General features: G+C 38.5%; 1 protein-coding gene across 11 annotated transcripts in view; it reads left to right on the top strand.

Moving 5' to 3' along the window:
* LOC121313404 (eyes absent homolog 1-like) overlaps window positions 1-7,346 on the top strand; it is a 52,677-nt gene extending 45,331 nt beyond the window's left edge. For all 11 annotated transcript variants that reach the window (XM_041245908.1, XM_041245906.1, XM_041245903.1 and 8 more), the window contains 2 exons: window positions 3,920-4,020; window positions 6,081-7,346. In XM_041245908.1, the coding sequence (XP_041101842.1) occupies window positions 3,920-4,020; window positions 6,081-6,161 (182 nt within the window). In that variant the 3' untranslated portion in view covers window positions 6,162-7,346. The remainder of the gene's footprint in view (window positions 1-3,919; window positions 4,021-6,080) is intronic.
* Window positions 7,347-23,366: the final 16,020 nt, after the last annotated feature.

Below are 23,366 nucleotides of genomic sequence, written 5' to 3'. Positions count from 1 at the left end.
GTAATAATCCCCCTCAAAAAAACAAACTAGGAAAAAAGGGGGGTAAATCAGTTCATAAATATTATATAGCATTGACAAGTAAACTCCTGTTTGTGTATGCATATTGTGAGCTCTAAAGATTTCTCATCAGTCTTAATGCAAAGTAAAAAACAATACCAAACCTTTTGAAAATAATGTAGTTTATACAGTACATTTAATGTGTTGTATAAACATGAGTGTGTACCCTGTGGAAAGCAGATTGAAACATATTTTTGTGTGATTTTGTTGTATGGAAAGCATAGACATATGAGATGGTTGATGTTCCATTCTAAGGAAGGGGCCTAATCAGACTGGGATTATTTTCTTGGACCCAAGCCTGAACTGGGCCTCCTCCTTTTTCAGCTGTACATGTGAAACCACTTCTGCAAATGTATGTCATTCCACAAAGACTTATACTGTGTATGTATGTGTGTGTATACACACACACACACACACACACACACACACACATACACACACACACATATATATATATATATAGAGGTCGGCATGGGTACCCAAAAACCCAGGTACCTATCAGGTTTTAAATTACCTGACCCTACCCTGGTCTCTTTTGACTACCCAGGTATGCATTTATTATTGTGAAAATTTAAAGAAAATGTAAGAAACATGACAATGCAGTTGTAAGCGCAGGTCTCTGGACGCGTAATAAAGACAATGTTAAAACAAGGTTTGCATTAAGCCTTTTCTTAACTGACAGGATATCAATGTTTTATAGAAAACAATAACACAGAGCGAGCGACAAGTACACCTCAATAATAACAACTGCTGTGACTATTCTTCTCAGGAACTAAATCGGAAAGAAAATAACATCACATCCTGTTGAATTTATATCAGTGATAACTCTGTGATCCATTAATAATAACCGTGTGGCTTCCAATACAGAATGCTTTATCTACAGTTATTGTAAATATATAGTTTCTTACCAAAAAGATCAAATAAGTTGCCTTTATTTAAAAATAAATAATAAATAATAAAATAAAATACTATGGAGAGCATTAAGTAAGTGTTCTTCCTCCTTTGAATGAAATATTTCCTTGGCAGAGTTTGCAAATTCCATTTTCTCCTGCTTGGTAAAGAAATTCTACCCAGTACTTTGCTTGGATGTCATTGTCATGTATTCACAAGACTGAATTTAGTGATCAGGAATGGCACTTAATTGTTACACCCAAAGAGACGCACATGTCTCTTCTGTGACTGCCGTCAAAACCCAGCTGTTGCAACAGTCCATAATGTAATAGCGGTGTTGTACTACTGTATTAGTTTTAAAACTGAACATAACAGCCACGTTAACAACAACAGCAAAATATGGCCAATATGTGTTGCAAAGAATCCTGTGCATTTAACATTAATGACCGTATTTAAACATATATGTTTATTATTATTATTATTATTATTATTATTATTATTATTATTATTATTATTATTATTATTATTTTAATGTTTCATTCTGAAATGTAAACTGGAATAAACTGCTGTCTAAATGCAAACAAAACTAGGCAATCGTCAATATTCAAACTCACCCCGACTTCGTCACTTCAACAAACTGAGTGACACAGAGAAGAAAAAATGGAATTCGGTGCCATCTCAACTCCGCCTCTTGGTAGATCTTTTCAATGACAATTCATCAAATATCAAAAATAAAGATTTACTTACATGTTTCAAGTAAATGAATGTACTCATCTTAACTTAGTGTATAGTTCAAAGTTTATAAATGGGCCAACATTTTTGGTCCCTTTATTGGCATAAAGATATTTAATTAAAAGAAAATAATAATTAAAAAAAAAAGAAAATTGCTAAACATGTTTTTTTTTTTTTTTTTTCTTGTAATCCACTGTTTTACCTGGATTATAAATGCAATAAGGCCCTTTAGGGTGTCCGTATACGTCCACTATAAGACCTTGGGGGCACTTTCGGGAACTATAGTTACCTCCAAGGGACAATGGCCTTGGGCATTACAGTCCCTTGTAGATACATATATATACAGTGCTGTGAAAAAGTATTTGCCCCCTGTCTGATTTTCTGCATTTTTGCATATTTCTGACATTGAATGTTATCAGATCTTCAATCAGAAGATAGTATTAGATAAAACGGACACTGAGTGAACAATTAACACGAAATTTGTATACGTATTTCATTTATTAATTTAAGAAAGTTATGCAACACCCAATGCTTCTGTGTGAAAAAGTAATCGCTCCCTTAGACTCAATAACTGGTTACGCCACCTTTAGCAGCAATAACTGCAACCAAACGCGTCCTGTAGTTATTGATAAGTCTCTCACAGTGGCGTGGAGGAATTTTGACCCACTCCTTCATGCAGAACTGCTTCAACTCAGTGACATTTGTGGATTTTTGAGCATAAACTGCTCTCTTCAGGTCCTGCCACAACATCTCAATGGAGTTTAGGTGTGGACTTTGACTAGGCCATTCCAAAACTTTAAATTTCTTGTCCTTCAATCATTCTGATGTAGACTTGTTTGTTTGTTTCGGATCATTGTCTTGCTGCATGACCCAGCTGCGCTTCAGCTTCAGCTCACGGACGGATGGCCTGACATTCTCATGTAGAAGTCTGATACAGAGAAGAATTCATGGTTCCTTCAATGATGGCAAGTCATCCAGGTCCTGATGAAGTAAAGCATCCCCAAATCATGACACTACCACCACCATGCTTGACCGTTGGTATGAGGTTCTTACTGTGGAATGCAGCGTTTGGTTTTCGCCAGACATAACGGGGCCCATGTTGGCCAAAAAAAGTTCCACTTTTGACTCATCTGTCCATAGAACATTGTTCCAGAAAACTTGAGACGAGCATTCATGTTCTTCTTAGTGAGCAGTGGTTTTTGCCTTGCTACTCTGCCATGAATCCCATTTTTGCCCAGTGTCTTACTGATGGTGGAGTCATGAACACTGACCTTAGTCGAGGTGAGGAGAGGTCTACAGATCTCTGGATGTTGTTCTAGGGTTCTTTGTGATTTCCTGGATGATTTTCTGCCTTGCTCTTGGAGAGATTTTTGTAGGATGGCCAATCCTGGGAAGATTCACAAATGTGCCAAACTCTCTCCATTTGGACAATATGGCTCTCACTGGTTTGGTGGATCCCCAGAGCCTTAGAAATGGCTTTGTAACCCTTTCCAAACTGATAGGCATCAACAACTTTTTTTCTGGAGGTCTTCAGGAATTTCTTTTAATCTTGGCATGATGTGTCTCTAGAACCTGTGTGCTACAACTTCGCTCTGATGGTAAGGGCTAAATTTAGTCATATTTATATTGGGCACGGCTAGCCCAAATCAGGCATGATTGTTAACCATAATATTCAGACAGCTGACCCTAATTATTCCTTTAATTAGGTTGAGTTAACTAGGGGGGCAATAACTTTTTCACATCTGAACATTGCACGTTTGATTACTTTGCACACCAAACAAATGAAGGAGGCACCAAACTTTGGTGTAATTTTTTCTCTCAGACTCCCTCTATATACTACTACAACCCGCAAAAAGATTTGACCAAATTCAACGTGAAAAGTGCAGAAAATCAGACAGGGACAATCAGACAGGGACAAATACTTTTTCACGGCACTGTATGTGTATATGTGTGTGTGTGTATATATATATATATATATATATATATATATATATATATATATATATATATATATATATATATATATATATATACAAACTTATTAATGTACTACATTTGTTATGTCAACAATAGAGTTGTATCTTGGTTAATCATTAGATCTGAGTTCTGCACTGCTGTTTATTTATGTATTTATTTATTTTAATTTTGTGATCTGTTTTTAAAGGTATTTTGTTTAATAAAGGAGGACCAAGCGAGGAGCCACACACTGTTAACAGTGATTACTCATTTCTGTTCTTAGGGAAAGAAAGTTGTTTCGAAAGAATAATCCAGAGGTTTGGGAGAAAAGTAGTATACGTTGTGGTGGGAGATGGAGTAGAAGAGGAGCAAGCATCTAAAAAGGTCATATATTTTTCGAAAATGTTTTCTTCTATTTCTTGCAGAATGTCCTCCGCATGTGTAAACATACAAACATCACTTACCTGGAATTTCAAAATGGGCAACTGGCACTTACCAGGAAAAGGTCTTGTATAGTGGACAGTACAATACAATTATGCAGAACTTCTCTATCTAGAGCTTAAACTAGCATAATGACATGTAATGCTATACACGTCTGCTCAGGTATGAGTACTTACCCATAAATAGAACTAGTATTTAAGAGGCTTATATCTTTGTTGTTGAAATTAGGAGATTTATGCAAATGACAATCACATTGAAAAAAGAACAAGAACAGCTGACTGGCTGAAAGCTTTGATGTATACCATCATGTGGTTTGATTGCAGCTTAAGCACTTAAACGTCTGAGTGTATATTTCTTTTGTTGTACGAATGAGAAGATTTGTGTTACCTGCTGCCTGGTGACAAGAATTGTGTATTCAGCTTTTCTAAGAGGCTTTGAAGTAAACTAAATTCCCTCACAATAACCACATCCTTGAAAATATTAATTAACCTACAGGCATAGACCTGACCTAATAAACCGACAGGTACTTTTATTATCAACACTAAGGTGTTGTGAATGACAGCAAAGGGTAAAAAAAAAAACCTCTTCTTTTCACTATTTCCCTTCTATCAAACTGGGTTTTCTCAGTTGGCAGAATAAGTAAGTGGCAACATGTTCAGACAAGTTACTTTTTTGGCCTAATGGAATCAGTTGATTCGTGGGAGTATATTCCTGTTTAGCTATTGAACTAATGAACTTGTCAATAAATGAAGCAACAACATTCTAAACAGGATTGACATCTGTGCTTAAGACTGAAGGCTGAGAAACAACAGAATCTGTTTTGAAGTCAGCTCTGCGAATAAATGTCTAATCTTAAATGATGAAAGCACAACTGATGTCTGAGCAGTACAAGTAATGTGACAGGGTAATCCTTCCTCTTATGGAAACATTAAAAATAAAAGCTTTATTTTGCAGTCCACCTTGACAACACTGCAAGCTGTGTACACTGTATAACATGCATGTTATATATTATATAATGTATGGTCAAGCAGTTTAAATGTAGTCCAACTAAAGGTGTATAGTTGAGCTGAGTATTTTTTTTAATTAGAAAAAAGATTTTAAAGCTGTTAAACTTTTAAAGGCAATTTACACAACAAAAGGAAAATACCTTTTCTACGGTCAGTGCAAGCATTACTCAGTGGAACGCATACCTTCTGAGACCGTGTCCCTTTGATAAGCATTGGTAATAGTCCGAGAATGTTTTGAAAGCTTCCCTTGACATAAATGCTGTAGGTTGTGGGATGAACTGGGTGTTTGCTGTTGCTTTGATGTCGTGCTGCTTTCTGAGTGAAAGATTTTTAATTTTCCTAATTCAAATTTTATATATTTTTTTTATATATTTTTTTTATATTCATTTATCGCGGATACATTGTCTTATTACTATTCGAAAATGTATGTTTTTTGTATATTTGTATTTAATTTATTTTATCTATTATATCTATTAATGTTTTTTTTTTCTGATGTATGTTGTGTAAAGCACTATGAGACACTTTTCTTTGTCTGAAGGGCACTATATAAATAGTTTGATTTGATAAATCGCCAAAGAGTCATATTTCTCAAAATCTGTATATTTGTTGTTTGGTATTTTTGAGTGGGCAAAACCTGATTGTCATCTTTACTTGTACCGTTGGCACTGCCAACATCTGAATATAGAAAATACATTTGAAGTGAAAATACATTCCTTTGTATCAGGACAATATTAGGTTATATTTTTAACAATAAGAAAGGAAAAGAAAAAAGAAAGAAAAGAAAATATAAAATTGCCAGTCTCCGAAAATAGTGTGTAAACTGCCTTTTTGCTCTATCATTGTCTAGTTAAAAGTATTAAATGTATATTTAATTGCTTTATACCAAAACACTTCCTTGTCAAAGCTTAACAGTTTGTCTTAAGCGTTGAATAAAGGTTTGCTAAACCGCTGATAGACTTGATGTTTTCTTACATTTATTGTTTGTTCTGTTTACAGCACAATATGCCCTTCTGGAGAATTTCCAGCCACTCTGACCTTATGGCTCTTCATCACGCCTTGGAACTGGAGTACTTGTAGCACAACAGCAGCCGCCTGAGCCTCATGCCACGTTAACCCACAGACTATACTGCAGAACTCTGCAACGTGTCCAGAGCGTTGACATAATGCCTCAATTTGTCTTAACCTTTCACCTTCCTCTGAATTGAGGAGAATTAATTGATGGGAGGGCAGGGGCTGACCCCAGTCCAATAAATTTGCTGATTTTAAAAAGCCATCAAAATGTTTTAACAGCTCTCATTGTACTTCGCCGCTACAAGGGTTCACACCTATGAAGAAATCAGAGCTAACTTTTAACACTGAGTCTTCAATCACATAAAGTCTTTGCCATGGCATTTTTTTTCTTTTTCTCAATAAAAGCAAACTGAAGACTTAATTGAACAAAGACAGTGGAATATATTTGCATGTGGGGAAGGATTCTGATGAACACTCACACCCAGGGTACTCTGTAATTTCATATTTATGAACCGATGGCTTTGTGTCACACTCCTTTTGAAGGTACTCGAGTATGGACTTATGCCTTTTGACAACACAAAGCACATTTAGTTCCGTCGCATCAATTAATAGTTTATAAAACTGATTTCTAGTAATTTAAGAAAAAATAAATATTTACATCGCTGAGACAATCATGTACAGAAAATGACATTTGTTTGTGTAAATTTGTAATCACTGGACTATACCTTTGCATATTGTTTAGGGACGTGCTATTGGAAGGTAGCAATGCCTTGTTGTTGAAGTATAAAAGGCATCGTGTGCACATCAGGTTGTGCTATGCCTTAGTGTTGATGTGTTCAAGTGCAACTGTTTTTTTTTTTTTTGTTTTTTTGTGCATTATAAATATGTAGATAATGGAATTTTGTCATAACTTGTTTTGTCAAGACCAGAAGCATGTCAAGTGTCAACAATAATTTTTATTGTATTCTTTACAATCTCTATTCTTTCTCTCTGTTTCTTGCTCAGCAAGGTCAGTGCTGGCCATACATCTCCACCAGAAAAAAAAGAATGTTCTTTTTAACCTTGTGTTAGCAGTAAATGGCTTCCATGTGCCCTTGGTTCTTCTTTTCTACACTGTAGCTCTATGATACTCCCCTATATTCAAACTCTGCTTGAAATAGTAGTTTTAAGCCTCAACCTCCTGATAAAAAATAAATGTGTAGGATATAGTATATATTTTTATTACAAAATGTTTTTGTTTTTTTTTCTGGTTTTTTGTTAATCACTAGAAAATATGTTTTAATGAACTAGTTATCTTGTTAAAATTACTTGATTCTAGATCATCTAGAATCAAAAAATAATTGTGTGTGTGAACATTATAATATATTTAAAGGCTTATATAATATTATATATAGATATATAATATATATATAGATATATATATATATTTAAAGTTGTGGTTTAAATTATAAAAGGTCTGATCCAGATTAATTGTATATACTGTTGGATTAATTTTAGTTATATAATATATATATAGATATATACGATCTATATATATATAATATATAATATATATATTATATATACTGATTGATATTTCTTAGGTCTTGAACCTTGTATAAGGGCAATCAGAACTCCTGGCCTCATTTTTCTTCATGGGGAGAAGGTTTTGATCCTTGCGTTTGTTCTGTTTACTGTGAATTTCTTGCCCTAAAACTTACCAATCCTTTTTTTATCATTATTCTTGGCCTCCTACAATCACTGTAGAAGAACCTAATTTCTGTTTCTGCTGTTTCTTTAAAACAGGCTTCTTTTAGCATCAGCTTCTCATCAGATCTGCAAATGAGCTTATTTTATTTAAAAACATCTACCTCCTTATAATGGGGGCTACATATTGCTGCTAGATCAAGCTAACAGTAGACACTTTAAGTATTTTATAGAAACCAACAGCATAGGTTGTTTTTTTGTTTGTTTGTTTAGTTTTTTGTCCCATTCAATGCAACAGTTACTGTTTTTTGCTTTTTTAAATTTGCATAATGCAGACTGGAAACTAATAGGTGACCTGGGCCTCACTGTAAAAACAAGTTTGTTGTGTCTGCAAAAGATGTGTACAGATTTGTTGCATTCATTTTTGTGTTTAAATTAATAAAAAATTGATTTGTGAACTGTTAACAAATAGGTGGTTTATTTTAAAACACTAGATTAATGAATGTGCGTTATGATTCAGGGTTTCTACCATAACAGATCACATGCTATTCAAATATCAATTCCATTCGTTCAATACATTGCTATTGATGCATCCCTTTAGAGGCACAGAGACAAGGTGAGTTAAATTGGGGTTTTAAGCATCTTTAAGCATATCCCAAATAAATACAGTGTACGATTAATGAGTCAGAATGGCAATCAGAATGATAAGTTGGTGATCTAGTTCGGATTCCTTTGCAGAGGAGCTGGCCAAAGTTTGTCTAAGGCTGAATTGAGTATGCTGGGGTATTAGGAGGGGGAGCTTTTCTATCACCCAATTACACAAAAATACAAAAGCAAGTGAAGCTGTGGCCAAAGATTTTGCATCACCCTATAGAATTATCTAATTTTGCTTCATAAAGTCAAATGCAAACTGCTCAATAATGTTGCGTTACCACATTGAATTACATACCGCTTTGTAGTTTTCCATATACTAAAATTGTACTAATCTTATGCCTTACAATAGACTTTTGCGGTATCATTTTGTAGTTTCTTTGATTACATGATGATAAATAGAATATCTAAATTATTTTCATGGTTTTGTTTTTGTTTTTTATTGTCTTAATCCTAAAATTCTTGGCAATGCAAAACTTTTGGCCATAGCTGTATAAATAGAGAAGGTTAGAAATGTCAATAATGATTGAGGAGGCTGTGTGGTCCAGAAGTTAAACAGGCTTATAACAAGGAGGTCCCCGGTTCAAATCCCAGCTCATTCACTGACTCACTGTGACCCTGAGCAAGTCACTTAACCTCCTTGTGCTCCGTCTTTCTGTTGAGATGTTGTTGTAAGTGACTCTGCAGCTAAGTGCTCTGTGATGGTGGTCCACTATGAAAGGCGTTATATAAAAATTATTAGATTGGACAAGAAAATTTTAAGATGGGTCATCCTTGCATTTTTGTAACTGCAGCAGAGCTCTCAATGTGTTATACCCAATGGTTTAAGGCATTGCATAAATAAAATAAAGAGACTGATATTAATATGTAAATATCACTTTTTCTGGGCATTTGCTTGATACATTTTAAGAAAAGGTAAAATCATATGCAGCATGATTTCATAGAATTCATTATTTTTCTTACAATGCTACTCTCCCCAGACCCTCATAAGGTGCACATGGTCTTGTCTGAACAAACGGAAATGTCTGTAATTGATCAAGCCGTCCATCTCCGGATTCTCAAGGATTTCATAATCCTGTTAACTACTGTACACTCCTAAGTGATGGAAAACAATTAAGAGTTTGTGGCAGTTCTGCTTCTTCGCAGCACAACCAAGCTGACACGCCACCATTTTCTTTCCTTTGAAAACTCAGCTGTACACTCCATCAGGCCTCATCCTCCGTCCATGCAGCGGAAAAGTGTATTGGAATGTGAGTGAGAGAAACTGGTCCCAAATTAAATCTGTGCACTGCAGATTAACATTCTGTTGATTATTAGAAGCAAGCCTGTCTGTCTCAGCCATTTAGGGGGAGGTGTACTAAGATGGGCCAGTCGCAGCGCAACATACCGCAATTAGCATTTTCATTGTGACAATTAGCAACGTATACATTTTGTCGTATGTACTGAGAGAAAATATGTCAATGAAAAGAGCCGCAATACTTGTTGTCCAAACAAGGGACAAAATGCTAGAAAAATCTACTTGCAAGTGTGCTCAGTTTACTGTAGTGAAGTTTATCATGGTAAATTTGCACTGTAATTCTGCAAATTACCATGTTTGTACACGTCTGTACCATAACTATGCTTCCCTATGCTTTCAGTGCTTTAACAATATCTCAGAAAACTTTATTTGAGTCTATGTATATTTTAGTTGTGTAAAGGAAAAAAGTATGGTACATACAGTAGGCAACTTAAGTAAATACTTTTCATTCTATTTCAGTTGTCTATGATTACTGAGAAGAAAATATTTCAGTTTGTGTTTAATTAAATAACTCTGCAATTATTTGTTTCCCTTCCATTATTAATCTGAAGTTTAAAATAAATCACCTTAAAATATAAAAGAAACCAAAACAAAATGTATTTATTGCCATTGTTATTTATATAGACTATTAAAAAATACAAAAAAATTGGTTTATTTTATAGTTTATGGTGCTTTATTTTAAAGTAACTAATAGTCAGTTTAAACAGATTGAACTACATTTGGATACGAAAGTAGTTTGAAACAAAGTCGTAACTAAACTACCACAGAAGGGATGAAACTAAGTTATGGTAGTGAAAAGTAATTTAGTACATTGCGGGCAGGTCTACGAAGTCACAAAAACCTACGAAAAGTCAAGATACGAAAGAAAAATCAATGACACATAGAGCTTTAAGAGTACAATAATAATAAGCAATACTTGGAGTTATTCAAATACAAAAATTGGTTTTTTTTCCACTATTTCTCTATAAGCTGAATCCAACTCCTGATGTATAGATTTGTAAAAGACTTGTGTAAAAAAACAAAAACAAAAAAAAAGTTTTTGTGCATTTTGTAATAAAATGCACGCAATATTTACAGTAGTCAAATTCTGCAAAGACAAAATGTTTAATGAAATGTATAGGACTAATTTATTTTAAATGCATGATTAAAATCTAGATATGTATTACGTCCTTAACTTTTACATTCTCGGTCACGTCACTGAGTACGCTCTCCAACTCTTAGATCACTTGTCATAAACAAGGTCAAACATGAATCCGCTAATCATTCATGTTCCACCCAGTAACTGCATCCATCTCTCTGATCGGACAGTTCAGTACAACTCCTTATTATTATTGGTTGTTATTATGTTATTAATAATACTGTCCTTTTTATATGCATGCGTGGGACGGAAACATGAGTTCTGGTGATGAATCTTCCTCCCGACCTGTGAGGGCACTAAAGAACGAGAGGAGAAGTATCTGGAAGGGCTGGCCTGACAGTTCGTTTCCGGGTCAGGGAAGTGGGTCAGCCTGGAAAGAAGCGCGACTCTGCTGTAAGACCGTATTGATTTGAAAGGTAAACGAGAGGCAGCTGCAAGTAATAAGGCAGCTGCAACCTTTTACCTAGATATCATGCAGGATTACATATAGGGGCCAGGGTAACGCTGATCTTTTCCTTGGTTTGGGTAACGTGAGGAGAGAAGGACTGAGAGAGGAGCTCTCAGAGCGTGTTGTGTGTTGTCTTTGTTTGTTTATAATTGTCTGTCTTTTTCGCACCACTAGACAGTTAACGCACACCTCCGGAGCTGTCGCCACATAAAGCACTATCCGGAGCACCACTGCACAAAGCACATGCGCGTTTGAATATCACCCAGAACTGCTGACCGTGCCTTTGTTTGTGTGTGAGACTGTACTGTGTTCACCATCCCCGAGCTTTACACATTGTTGTGTACTGCCGGGGATTTATTATTTGACGGTCGCCAGATCTGGAAACAGCACAAATAAACACTTGTTCACTGAATCACTATTGTCTTTTCATCACTCCTGCATCGCATCACCGCTACACCTGTTCCCCTTACCAACCACTTTGCCACACGTGGTGTCAGATCCAGGATTATGGATCGCAACGCACTGGCGGAGATGCTGCAGATGCTGGAGAGCAGACGGGATGCAGAGGAGAGAAGGAGGGAGGAGCGCTACACGGCGCTCATTGAACGGGTAGGGCTGGCCATGGCAGCAGTAACAACCCCTACCCTAACGCCCCCGAAGGCTAGGGTGATGAAAATGACGGCGGAGGATGACCCGGAGGCATTCTTGGTGGCGTTTGAGCGACTGGCCACCGCGGCAGGATGGCCGCGGGAGTTCTGGGCGAGCCAGGTGGGACTCCGCCTGATTGGGGAAGCTCAGGCAACTTACCAAGCCCTGAGCGACCAGTATGCCACCGATTATGACCTTGTCAAGCAGGCTATTCTCCGCCGCCTCAACATTACAGCGGAGACTCATCGGACGCGGTTCCGGGAATTCCGGAGAGCCCCGGAGACACTCCCAGGATGGTCGCAGAGCGGTTGTGCGACCACATGGTCCATTGGCTGACCCCAGAGAAGAAGACCGCGCAGCAGATGGGGGAAGCCATTGTGGTAGAACAATTCTGCCATGTGGTCGGCGCCGAAACGCAGGCGTGGATCCGGCGCCACAACCGCGACACCCTGGAGGAGGCGGTAGAACTGGCCGAAAACTTTGAGGACTCCCTGACGTCGGCCCTGCCCTTCACAGTCACCAACCTCTCCCTCCCTCTCCTCCAACACCACCACCACCCTCGTTCCCGGCACCCAGACCTCCCAGACCGCCGACCCTGTTGGGCCCCCTTGCCTCCCCCCCATGGAGACCGAGGTTTGCCCCCAACTGGGGTAGAGGTGTTGCCCCTGCCCCGTTGCCCTACCTGCAGCGGGACAGATATGTAACCTATGCGCACTCTGTCCCCTCTCTCTGTTTCAGATGCAACCAGCCGGGACACCGTGCCAGGTCCTGCCCCGCTGCCATGGAGTGTGACGTGGCAGCGTGCAATTGGGCATCTGAAACGGGTAAGCACAGGGAAAAAGGTCAGGAGGGGCCCTGTCTGATTGACGTTGTTTTGGGAAATGTGAAAACCCACGCGTTAGTGGACACAGGGTGTGAGCAAACTTTGATTAGGACAGCTCTCTTGGGCAGTGTGTCGTGGCGGCCACAAGGTCAGGTGGCCATCTCCTGTATCCATGGAGACACGGCGACATACCCCACATTAAAATTATACCTATCGGTAGGACCGATAAAACTTCACCTCGTAGTCGGGGTGGCGGAAAGGTTGCCACACCCAGTTATTCTGGGCCGAGACTGGCCAAACTTTAAACAATTAATGCAAATAATGGCAGTCTGGGCCACACACGTCAACATGGCAGAAAAAAAAAAGAGAACGAATTGGTGATGTGTTCCCTTTTCATCCTGAAATGTTTTCCCCTCTTTTCTGTCCTAGAAAAACAAATAAGGAGAGAATTATCGCGAAATGGGAGGGAGCGTCTTTGAGACATGGCTGGGGTCTGATGGGAGAGTGATGTAATGGTAACAAACGCCAGTCAAAGGGAGTGGGAACGCAGTGTGACCGAGAGAGCGAGGTTACTGGACCGACTAGGGCAGAGGCTAGTCCAGCCCCTCTCTATGTACCGGATTGTGGTACTCAAGCGCGGACATAGTGTGGGGCCAACATAACGACCCGTCACTAGTGCACGCTTGGGGGCAGGTCTGGTCCATTGACGGTAAGGATGTTGATGGTGCTAGGGCGCTAGTATATCCACATTTCAGTATCAAGGGGCGATTACTGTATAGGGTAAACCTAGCCGCAGGCACAGGACAGCCTGTAACACAATTATTGGTTCCCCCATCTTGTCGGACTGAGGTCATGAGGCTGGCGCATGATATCCCTTTTGCGGAGCACCTCGGAGCCAAGAAGACGAGGGAACGGATATTGGCTCAGTCTTCATACTGATGTGTCGAGATATGTAGCCACATGCCCAGACTGCCAGCGAGTAGCGCCGGGTCGAGTGCGCCCCGCCCCTTTGGTCCCACTGCCCATTATTTCCACTCCTTTTGAGCGCATTGCAATGGACAAAATGGGCCCATTGCTACCTTCTGACTCCGGGTACATGCATATATTAGTAGTGGTGGATTACACAACGCGATACCCGGAGGCAGTTCCATTGAGGTCCACTAGTGCCGCTGCAATAGCCACCGAGCCGAGACAGTTAGCGCAGATTATGGCTAGAGTATGGATCCCCAAGGAGATTTTGACTGATCACGGAACCAATTTTTTGTCCAATACGTTACAGCAGGTGTACAAAATATTCAAAATACGTCCCATCAGGACGTCCGTTTATCATCCACAATCGGACGGTTTGGTTGAACGCATTAATCAGACTTTAAAGTCGATGCTGAGGCGATTCGTAACACAGGAGCAGAAACATTGGGCATCGCTTCTTCCCTACCTACTTTTTGCAGTAAGAGAAGTGCCACAGAGTTCAACGGGGTTCTCCCCCTTTGAGCTCCTGTACTGCCGGCAGCCTCGCTGGGTGGGAGGAGCACAAAGGCTCGTCTAAAAATGTAGTGAAGTATGTGCTCCTACTACGAGATCGCCTGGATTTGGTCGGTCGTTTGGCCCAAGACAACCTCAGATAGGCTCAGCACCGACAACAGCAGCATTACAACAAAAATGCACGGATTCGAACCTTGGCATTGCAGCCCTTCATGTACCACATGGTATACGGTGCGGGGAAAGACCACCAAAATGCGGATTATTTTTCCCGGGAGGGGGGAGTAATGGGGAAGGTAGATTTAGCCGAGTGTTCCTTCGGCTCCTATCTGAGCGGTGGGATATGTGACGGAAACATGAGTTCTGGTGATGAATCTTCCTCCCAACCTGTGAGGGAGCTAAAGAATGAGAGGAGAAGTATCTGGAAGGGCTGGCCTGACAGTTCGTTTCCGGGTCAGCCTGGAAAGAAGCGCGACTTTGTTGTAAGACCGTATTGATTTGAAAGGTAAACGAGAGGCAGCTGCAAGTAAAAAGGCAGCTGCAACCGTTTACCTAGATATCATGCGGGATTACATATAGGGGCCAGGGTAACACTGATCTTTTCCTTGGTTTGGGTAACGTGAGGAGAGAAGGACTGAAAGAGGAGTATTGTGTGTTGTGTGTTGTCTTTATTTGTTTATAATTGTCTGTCTTTTTCGCACCACTAGACAGTTAACGCACACCTCCGGAGCTGTCGCCACGTAAAGCACTATCCAGAGCACCACTGCACAGAGCACCTGCACATTTGAATATCACCCAGGACTGGTGACCGTGCCTTTGTTTGTGTGTGAGACTGCACTGTGTCACCATCCCCGCGCTTTACACATTGTTGTGTACTGCCGGGGATTTATTGTTTGACGGTCGCCAGACCTGGAAACAGCACAAATAAACACTTGTTCACTGAATCACTGTTGTCTGTTCATCACTCCTGCATCGCATCACCGCTACACCTGTTCCCCTTACCAACCACTTTGCCACAATGCATCAATGGGGTTTCTCATGTAAATTTTGGTTCCGATGTTGCAGGTAATATTGTTCCAAAGTGTGATGTAGGTTTAACACATATCTCGATTCCTATCTGGCTGTTGCCTATGGTACTACGTGAGTATGTAATGGGGTCAATGGGGTGTCTCTTGTTAATTTCTTGTTCCAAAGGTCTGCCTGTCACTCAGAACAGGACTAAAAGAACAGAGGGAGTGATTCGGACCCTGCCCGAGAAGTAGTGGGCTGGCGGTGGTTTGCCCGGGCAAAGCCAGAAATAAGTTATTTTAATATACAGTATATAAGTGAAAGGCAATTTATTCCCATCAGATTCTATAGTGGGGCACCCACCTTCATCCCCAAATAAAACATGTGTTTCTATCAAAAACTGGATATGTTATATATGTTGGCTTTAAAAAATACAATAAAAATCGCACACACATACATCTATAGTGCTCAGTGTATTTAAAATGTATAAATCATTGAGCTGAAATAACACTAATGTGTTTTGGGTAGGCTACATGTTACATTATGAACACACAAATATAAATCTGTACAGTATGCCTATACTGCAGTACAGTAGTAAAATCAAATGAACACCTAGCATACTTTCTTTTTACTTTAGCCTGCAGGCTATCGGTATGGTAACACAAAATAAATCATGCTGCTTCATTGTACACATTGTGTACAGAACTTCATCTTCTTTAAGGTTAGCATCACAAGGGTATCCATGCATTATAAAAAATAATAGATGGGCCTCTTCAGTGAGTTACAGGAAAACAATTCCATCTTGGGTTTCTGTGACAGTTTATAAATGACTCAACCTTTGCTCTCATTATTTATGATGTCAGAGAAACCCTGGATTAAGTTATTTTCCTGTAACTCACTGAAGCCCATCCATTATTATATACATTTGTAATACCAAGGAATTTGGGAGTGCCAGGTCATTTTGTTGTTTGAATACATCATTATTGCAATGCAGCTAAAATGACGCTCAACATTTATATTTAATCCGCCAATCTGTTACTTTTATGTCATAGAACTACAAATTATAAATAAATAACGAAAAAACTCTTGTCTGGCTTTCTTTGGAGGAGGGTCACAGAGAAAGGACACACCATAAACGTGTATAGCGTATTGTGGTTATTCCACAGATAAGGATGACCAAACAACCCACAAGCCCCTCAAGTGGGTTGTTTTAGGCTATCCTCAAGTGAAATAACCACAGCACTATGAATGTTCATTGAGTATTCTGTTTACATACTGTATTTGGAAAATATATTTAAAACAAAACACAACTGAATTTGAAGAATTGCATGCAAAACCCTGTGCTCCAGGTCAACATGTTAAAACAGATATGTGTGTCACTTCAAACAGCAGTCCCCCCTCCCTACATGGCACAGGAATGCTTTAGTATCAGTTTCACTGGTTCCTTTGCTATTGTGCAGTTGAAGTTCTATTTTATATTGCATTTTTGTTTAAATTACCTAAATAATGTCTTTGCATTGGAATTGCACTTTAAGAGTAGGAAAAGTGATTTCAAAACCTTAATTATATAGCTTTGACTGATTGTCTGATTTTCAATCGTCTCCCACTGGAAAAATGTATAGTCCAAGTCTGTTGCAGTCAAGCTTTGGTCTAAAACTCACATGTGTACTATATCTTTCAATATCTTCTAATATTGGTTGACTTGCATATACAAATTCCAGAATTACTATTAGTGGTGTTTTTAATAACAACTTCCAAGTCTTTAAATTCCTCAGCTGAGGCTTGTGGAAATTCGTATGTGCTGAAAAGTTCACCCAAGAGTTCAGGCATTCTGCAAGATAAGCTAAGAAGGGGAATGTGGAGCAGGGGTGTGAAATCACAGGGATATAATCAATGAATCAGAGAGAATTCAGGCAGGGCAATTCTGTACCTTCTGTTATGATACATTTACAGCAAATCATGCTTTCACAAATTGTATATAGAGCAACAATAATATATAGCAATGTCAAGTAAAAGAGGATCTTAAGAAAGCAAGAAGCTTTGTCTTAAAATGTGTTAGACAGCTTGCAGATTTAACATCGGCAGCAAAGGACTAAGTCATCTTGGATTAAGAAATGTAAATGAACAAGTACCAAAGTCAGTTTTACAATGAGGGACAATATTGAGTTTTCCTCAGCTCTTGAAGAATATGCTGTGGCTCACCCTCCAAAAGCAGGAGAGATATTTTGGACAGTGACTATTTGAACAATTATATATCAGGACTAACCAATAATACCTTCTTTTGACAGACATAGGAAGCCAAGTCAGATCACAGATCACAGATCACAACAGTGTTTCAGATAATCACACTAGAACACACATCTGAACAGTCTGCTATGCAAAATGTCAAGCTTTGCAAAACAGAAGTAGGGACTGATGGATAAACAATCACCATATTCTATCACAGCAGAAGTAATGGTTTGTCACTATATAGTCTTGTGGATTTACTCTATTCACACAAGAGAGTGATCTATAGACAGCATTCATTTAAGAACTGGTTCTTGAAACAGTATTGATGTGTTTACCAAATATTAGGTGGGAATCAAGTTAAAGTCGGAAGTATTTCAAATGTTTTAGATGTTAAATCAAAGCAATGTTTATTTTCAGAACAGTTTTTGTTTCTAATATTCGCAATAGTATAGCCTTTTTATTGCAGCATCAGGATAATGTTGAACCTCACACCACCCAAAAAATATAGAAATATTTTGCTGAAAATTTATATAGTGTGCCAAATTATTTTACCCCCAATTTTCTCCCCCAATTTGGAATGTTCAATTATTATTTTTCTCCTTACTGCATCAATAGGAGGTCCGAAGGTTCAGTGGACATCCTCCGAGCCCACGACCAAGCCAGCTTCCTCTTTACACCCAGGAACTCGAGAGCGGATGCCAGCGAGCTACCGCCCTCAGGAGGACAAAGGTCAGTCTTTCAGGTGTCCACTGAGCTCACTGGGGGCCTAGCCAGTAGGGTTCACTTTAGTGCAATGAGGAGAAACAGTCCCTGATGGTTTTGCCTCCCTAACCTATGGGAGCGTCAGAGCCAGTGCGACACTCTCTTCAGAATCCTCAGCGAAGACTGGCGACTCCGCATAGCCAAGGACGTGAACCTGCATTGTATGACTCATCCCTGCACACTACATGGTTGTGCTTTAAATTGTGCTTATTTTAAAGTCAGATTGGTAGTTCATTTTAAGTTTTGGTAAGCTCAACACTGTGTCATGTGGTCCTAACCTAAATGTTAAAAATGTCTCCCATAACATAACACATAACTGTCCTAAAACATAAATGTTTATCTATAAAACTAAACTAGCCTATTAACAGATAGCTTTACTTGCTGAAGCGGACAGGAGTGGACACTACATTCTAGTAATTGAGACATAAGCAATAATTCTAACAGGCAGTAAAAATAAAACACTTTACAAATAGTGTATTCTCTTTACAGCAACACTTCTGGTCTGAAAATGCTTCTGAAATCCTAAGAGAGCATTTAAAAAAACATCAAACACTATTGCCACAGGGAGTTGAGTTAGTTTAAATAACACATGAACAATATTTATGAGCTCTATTTTATGAGGTGGTCAAAGCACAGACCATCCAGTCTGTAACATAAGACTGGATAAAGAATAAAGACTTTTTCTAACTACATTGGAGAATTAAGCATGTATGGAATTTTATCTAAAGCTATACTTTATAATGTTAAAATGAATGATGTTTTCATATTTTGTCTAAATGATAATGCAGAGCAAGGTACGGCTGCCAGGAACAGCATTTTACTTGTCTGTTATTCCTGGAATGTTGCAAAATAATAGACTTATAATGCATATATCCCTGTCTGCCCTTAAAAAAATTGTATGACTTAGAAGCCAAAATAATGGAGCAGTGAGGTTCTGAACCTTTGCCTTTTTAAAGAACAGCTAAGATGTTCTATCTTTAAAACAGGTTCACCTATGTATTGTTTTCTGATTCATTACTGCACAAGTTATGTAGGACAGATCTGAAGTTACATATAGTCCACTGGCTGTTGGCTCAATGAAACATAATTTTTGTAGCATTAACAATTGGTAGACTGCAGTTATGGTACTTATAGGAATATGCACTACACAATATGTTATATTTGGTTTAATACCATACATAGACTTGTATTAAACACAAACCTAAATTGGCCGTACATACGAAACATTCATTGCTTTATTATAATTTTGTATTCTAAAGCATTTAGACGATTCCTTTGATTTATAAGGAACTAAAAAAAAAACTGTATGCATCAAACAGGTACTTCATATTTCATAGAATTTTACAGATAATAAAAAATAAATGTTTTTAAATGATTTCTTCAAGGATGTTTAGCCACATAAGTCAACATTACATGAGGTAGTCTGCTGCCCAGCAGGGGCATCTTTGCCCAGACACCACCCATAAAACTATAGCATGATGATAAACAGCACTTGCATGATTTATTGAAATACTCAGACAGCAATTTCATGCAGATTGACATTGAGTCACTAAGTTTAGAGTACCACTACTGAAAAATATTATATTACAAGTATATCAAACACACGAACTTGATCCTGCTGAGTTGCACTACAACTAGAAAGGCTTTAAATAGGTGTATGTTATCTCAAACAGTTGCAATCGTTAATGCATTTAAAGTCCTTTGTTCTGAGGACAAGTCCTATTGTAAGCTTTTGAAAAACATTGTTTTAAAAAAAGCATGGAATGAAAATATGCATTTGCAGGCTACCTCTAAGTTTGTTGAGTGTTTTTTGTACAGCTGAGTGGTTTCTCGTGTTGCATCAGGCTCACAAGCAAAGCAAGTCGATTTGTCATGCAGGAGCCACTAAATAACACTTTGGGAACCATTACCTCTGAAAGCAGCTTCAACAATAACATTTATATGTGCATAAAGATGCAATCTTAATCACTTGTGATAAAGCTAGTTCATAGCAAGTTTCATCACGGCTGGTCGGACAGACGTATGGATAGAAGAACAGATATATGGCTGGCCCCAGTAAATCTCTGTTTCCCAGGAATAATAACTTAACAGCTTTTACTAGCTTTTAAATAGTCTGAGGATCAGCAATCCCCACCACCCTTACTGGGTACTTCTAAAGATGTAATAGGGAAAGGTGCAGTGAGACAGCTTTTGTTTGTGTTTGAGGTGTACGTAAAAATGAATTGGATTGTACTTGTCATACAGTTTGAACAAAGCTAAATAATATAATAATATACCGGTACATGTGTTTCAAAATCAACATTAATATATTCATGGGAAATTCCATGGAGAATTACAACAAACCAAAAACATTTAAAATAGCTTACGATTAGAATGGCAGCAAACACGTTTGTTTTGTAATTCAAACAGCCTCGAACAAGCTTGTACAAAGTTTTGATCTTTTGGCACTGTTCAAAATGCTTGTATGCTCAAATTCGCATTCCAAGCTCTATAAACTGTGGAGCTTGGCTTCATTTCTGCCTGCATCCTCAGCTCGTCTGCATTCAGGAAGTTTGAGATGCACTCAAGCAGTTGTTTCCACCATAGCTGTCTTTTTCGAGAGAGACGGCTCAATATAAGCAATGTTCATTTTTTTTGGTTTTTTTGTAATATCCCTGGAAAAATTTGAAAAAAAAAGTAAACACAAATACAAATAATAAACAGCAAACAACAAAGGAAAACATTTAAAACATGAAAAATAAGTGTAAAAACATGTCAGTACATCCTGCCAGTCACCTTTTGCCACAAACACAATAACTCCCTTATTACAACAAAATGGGTATGGGAGGGGGACTGGAAAAAATAAAACAGGCTACCTAACTTAATTTGCAAGATTGCTTTCTGTCAAAAAGACATGCAGTGTGTCCAATTATTGTTTTACCTCTGATTTTCTCCCAATTTGGAAAGCCCAATTGCTTTTCCTCTCACAGCATGGTTCAGGAGACTCGAAGCTTCAGTAGGTGTCCTCCAATCCCACGATCAAGCCATTCCTTTGTTACCCAGGAACTCAAGAGCGGGTGGGGGACAAAGGCCAGTCCTGTAGGTGTCAGTCACTGGGCCCCCAATAAGGAGAAACAGTCCCCATCGGGTTTTCCTCCCCATCCCACAGGACTGTTCCTTCAGAATCCCCAGTGAAGACCGTCTTACTTCACAAAGCCTGGACGCGAACCTGCGCTGTATCACTCACCCTGCACACCACGTGGCTGCTATACGGTAGGAGGAGTAATCAGGATGGAATCCTGGGCACTAGAATCTGTTCCTTAAATGTTCTGACCCCAAATAGCACTTCTATTATCCTAACTATTCAGGACCAGAAGGTGTTTGGATAATTGAATTATGACAGTGAAATTTTTTACATGACTTACCCAATCAAAAAAAAATATATAATTCACCCTTTTACCTGTAAATATATAACCTACAGTACTGTGCTGTTCTGTAAATACCAGAAATTGAGGGCTGACTAGTGCATTTTCTTTGCAAACAAGGCAGAAGAGCTCAACACACAACAAGACAGGTTAACAAAGGGCTGTTTGGATAATGGGGGTGTTCGGATAATTAAAGTTTTACTGTAGTTTGAAACACTGCAGTGGAAAGAGAGGTGTATGTGTTTTTTAACTCAAGCTTGAATCCCGATACACTTTCAATGAGCTCAAAAAGGAGCCTGTTTGCAAACGATATCAAGCTTTTGAGTTTAAGACAAGCCTTTTCACAGGTTGAACACTAAAAGCTTGTGCAGCTGTGATATAATGAGGTCACTTATTTTCATAATAATATTGGTCCCTATTTATTGCTTTACAACTGTATTGACAGACACCTCATGGCTTGCTTAGCAGATGAAGACCAAAACTTGTTTTAATAGCTACGAGATAGTGCACCCGCACAGAAAAGGTGTTTTAATAGCTATGAGATAGTGACCCTCTCAAAAAGGTATTAATAATAATAATAATAATAATAATAATAATAATAATAATAATAATAACTGTGAAATAAAAAATACTAGAACAAATTGATAACAATGCTGTTTACACTCAACTGGTAATAGAAAATAAATGATGAAACATTTGTCTATGTGACAGTGGTAGCTGCTGTGATCGACACTCGCCTCTTATTTTTCATGTCAGTCGTATTTATAAAATATTTTTTTTGAATGTTCTGTATATACAATGCATTAGATTGTTGGGACTTCTAGATATTTTGAATCAATAGATTTCAGTTAAATAACTTTCTTTCAAATTCTACCGGAAAATAATATGTATGCGGCAAGATGACAGTCGTTTCCTAAGAAGCTTTAGTTTGCTATATTACTTAGCAAGCATCAGAGTAAAGGCTGGAACAGGCAGGCACAGCAATTGAGGCATTTTGTCACCTGTATCGCTGCCATTGCTTTAATACTGTGTTGGACCATTCAGCGTGAGATTATGCCACTAGTCTCGCTGTGATGCTGAGCGGTGCCGCTCAAATCAAATCCAGAGCAATTGTTTCTGGCTGCCGTGCGGTACGTCGGTGGACTAACTAATCACAGCCAAGTGATGACAACAAACTGTTGTCTACGAAGGTGTCCAAGCACACTGAAATGTTTGATCCCTCCTATATTTCATACAAGGACAGACAAGTCAGTATTTTGTACATTGCCTCTGATGATCATCCTTCTTGTAGCCAATTTGATACTGTTGTCAATTTTTGCCTTTTTTGATCGTTTCCGTAGTTCACTACTATTTTTACTAAATAACTGGCTGTAAAAGGATATATTCATACATGCCAACACTTCCTATATGGTCGGGACATTCCCGATTTCCTAGCAAATGTCCTACATTCCGATGCATAGGAAGAAAGTTTCGATATTTACCCATAGAAAAAATTATTCTGCACAGTACAGCTATTGAAAACCACACGCTATGCTCTTTGTGCAGATGACACATCTGTTGATCACTAACTTATACAAAGGTAAGAATGCTTCATTATGTCTATTTTTACTGTCATGATGGTCGGGTCATGTCGAGTTGGAGGGATACATCTGTTTATGATAATGAGTGTTTTTAGTGTATGACTTTTCCCTGGAGACC

Source organism: Polyodon spathula, chromosome 3, assembly GCF_017654505.1.
Source record: "Polyodon spathula isolate WHYD16114869_AA chromosome 3, ASM1765450v1, whole genome shotgun sequence".
NCBI lineage: Eukaryota > Metazoa > Chordata > Actinopteri > Acipenseriformes > Polyodontidae > Polyodon > Polyodon spathula.
Note: the sequence above shows the minus strand (reverse complement) of the source record. Positions and strands in the feature narration are given on the sequence as shown.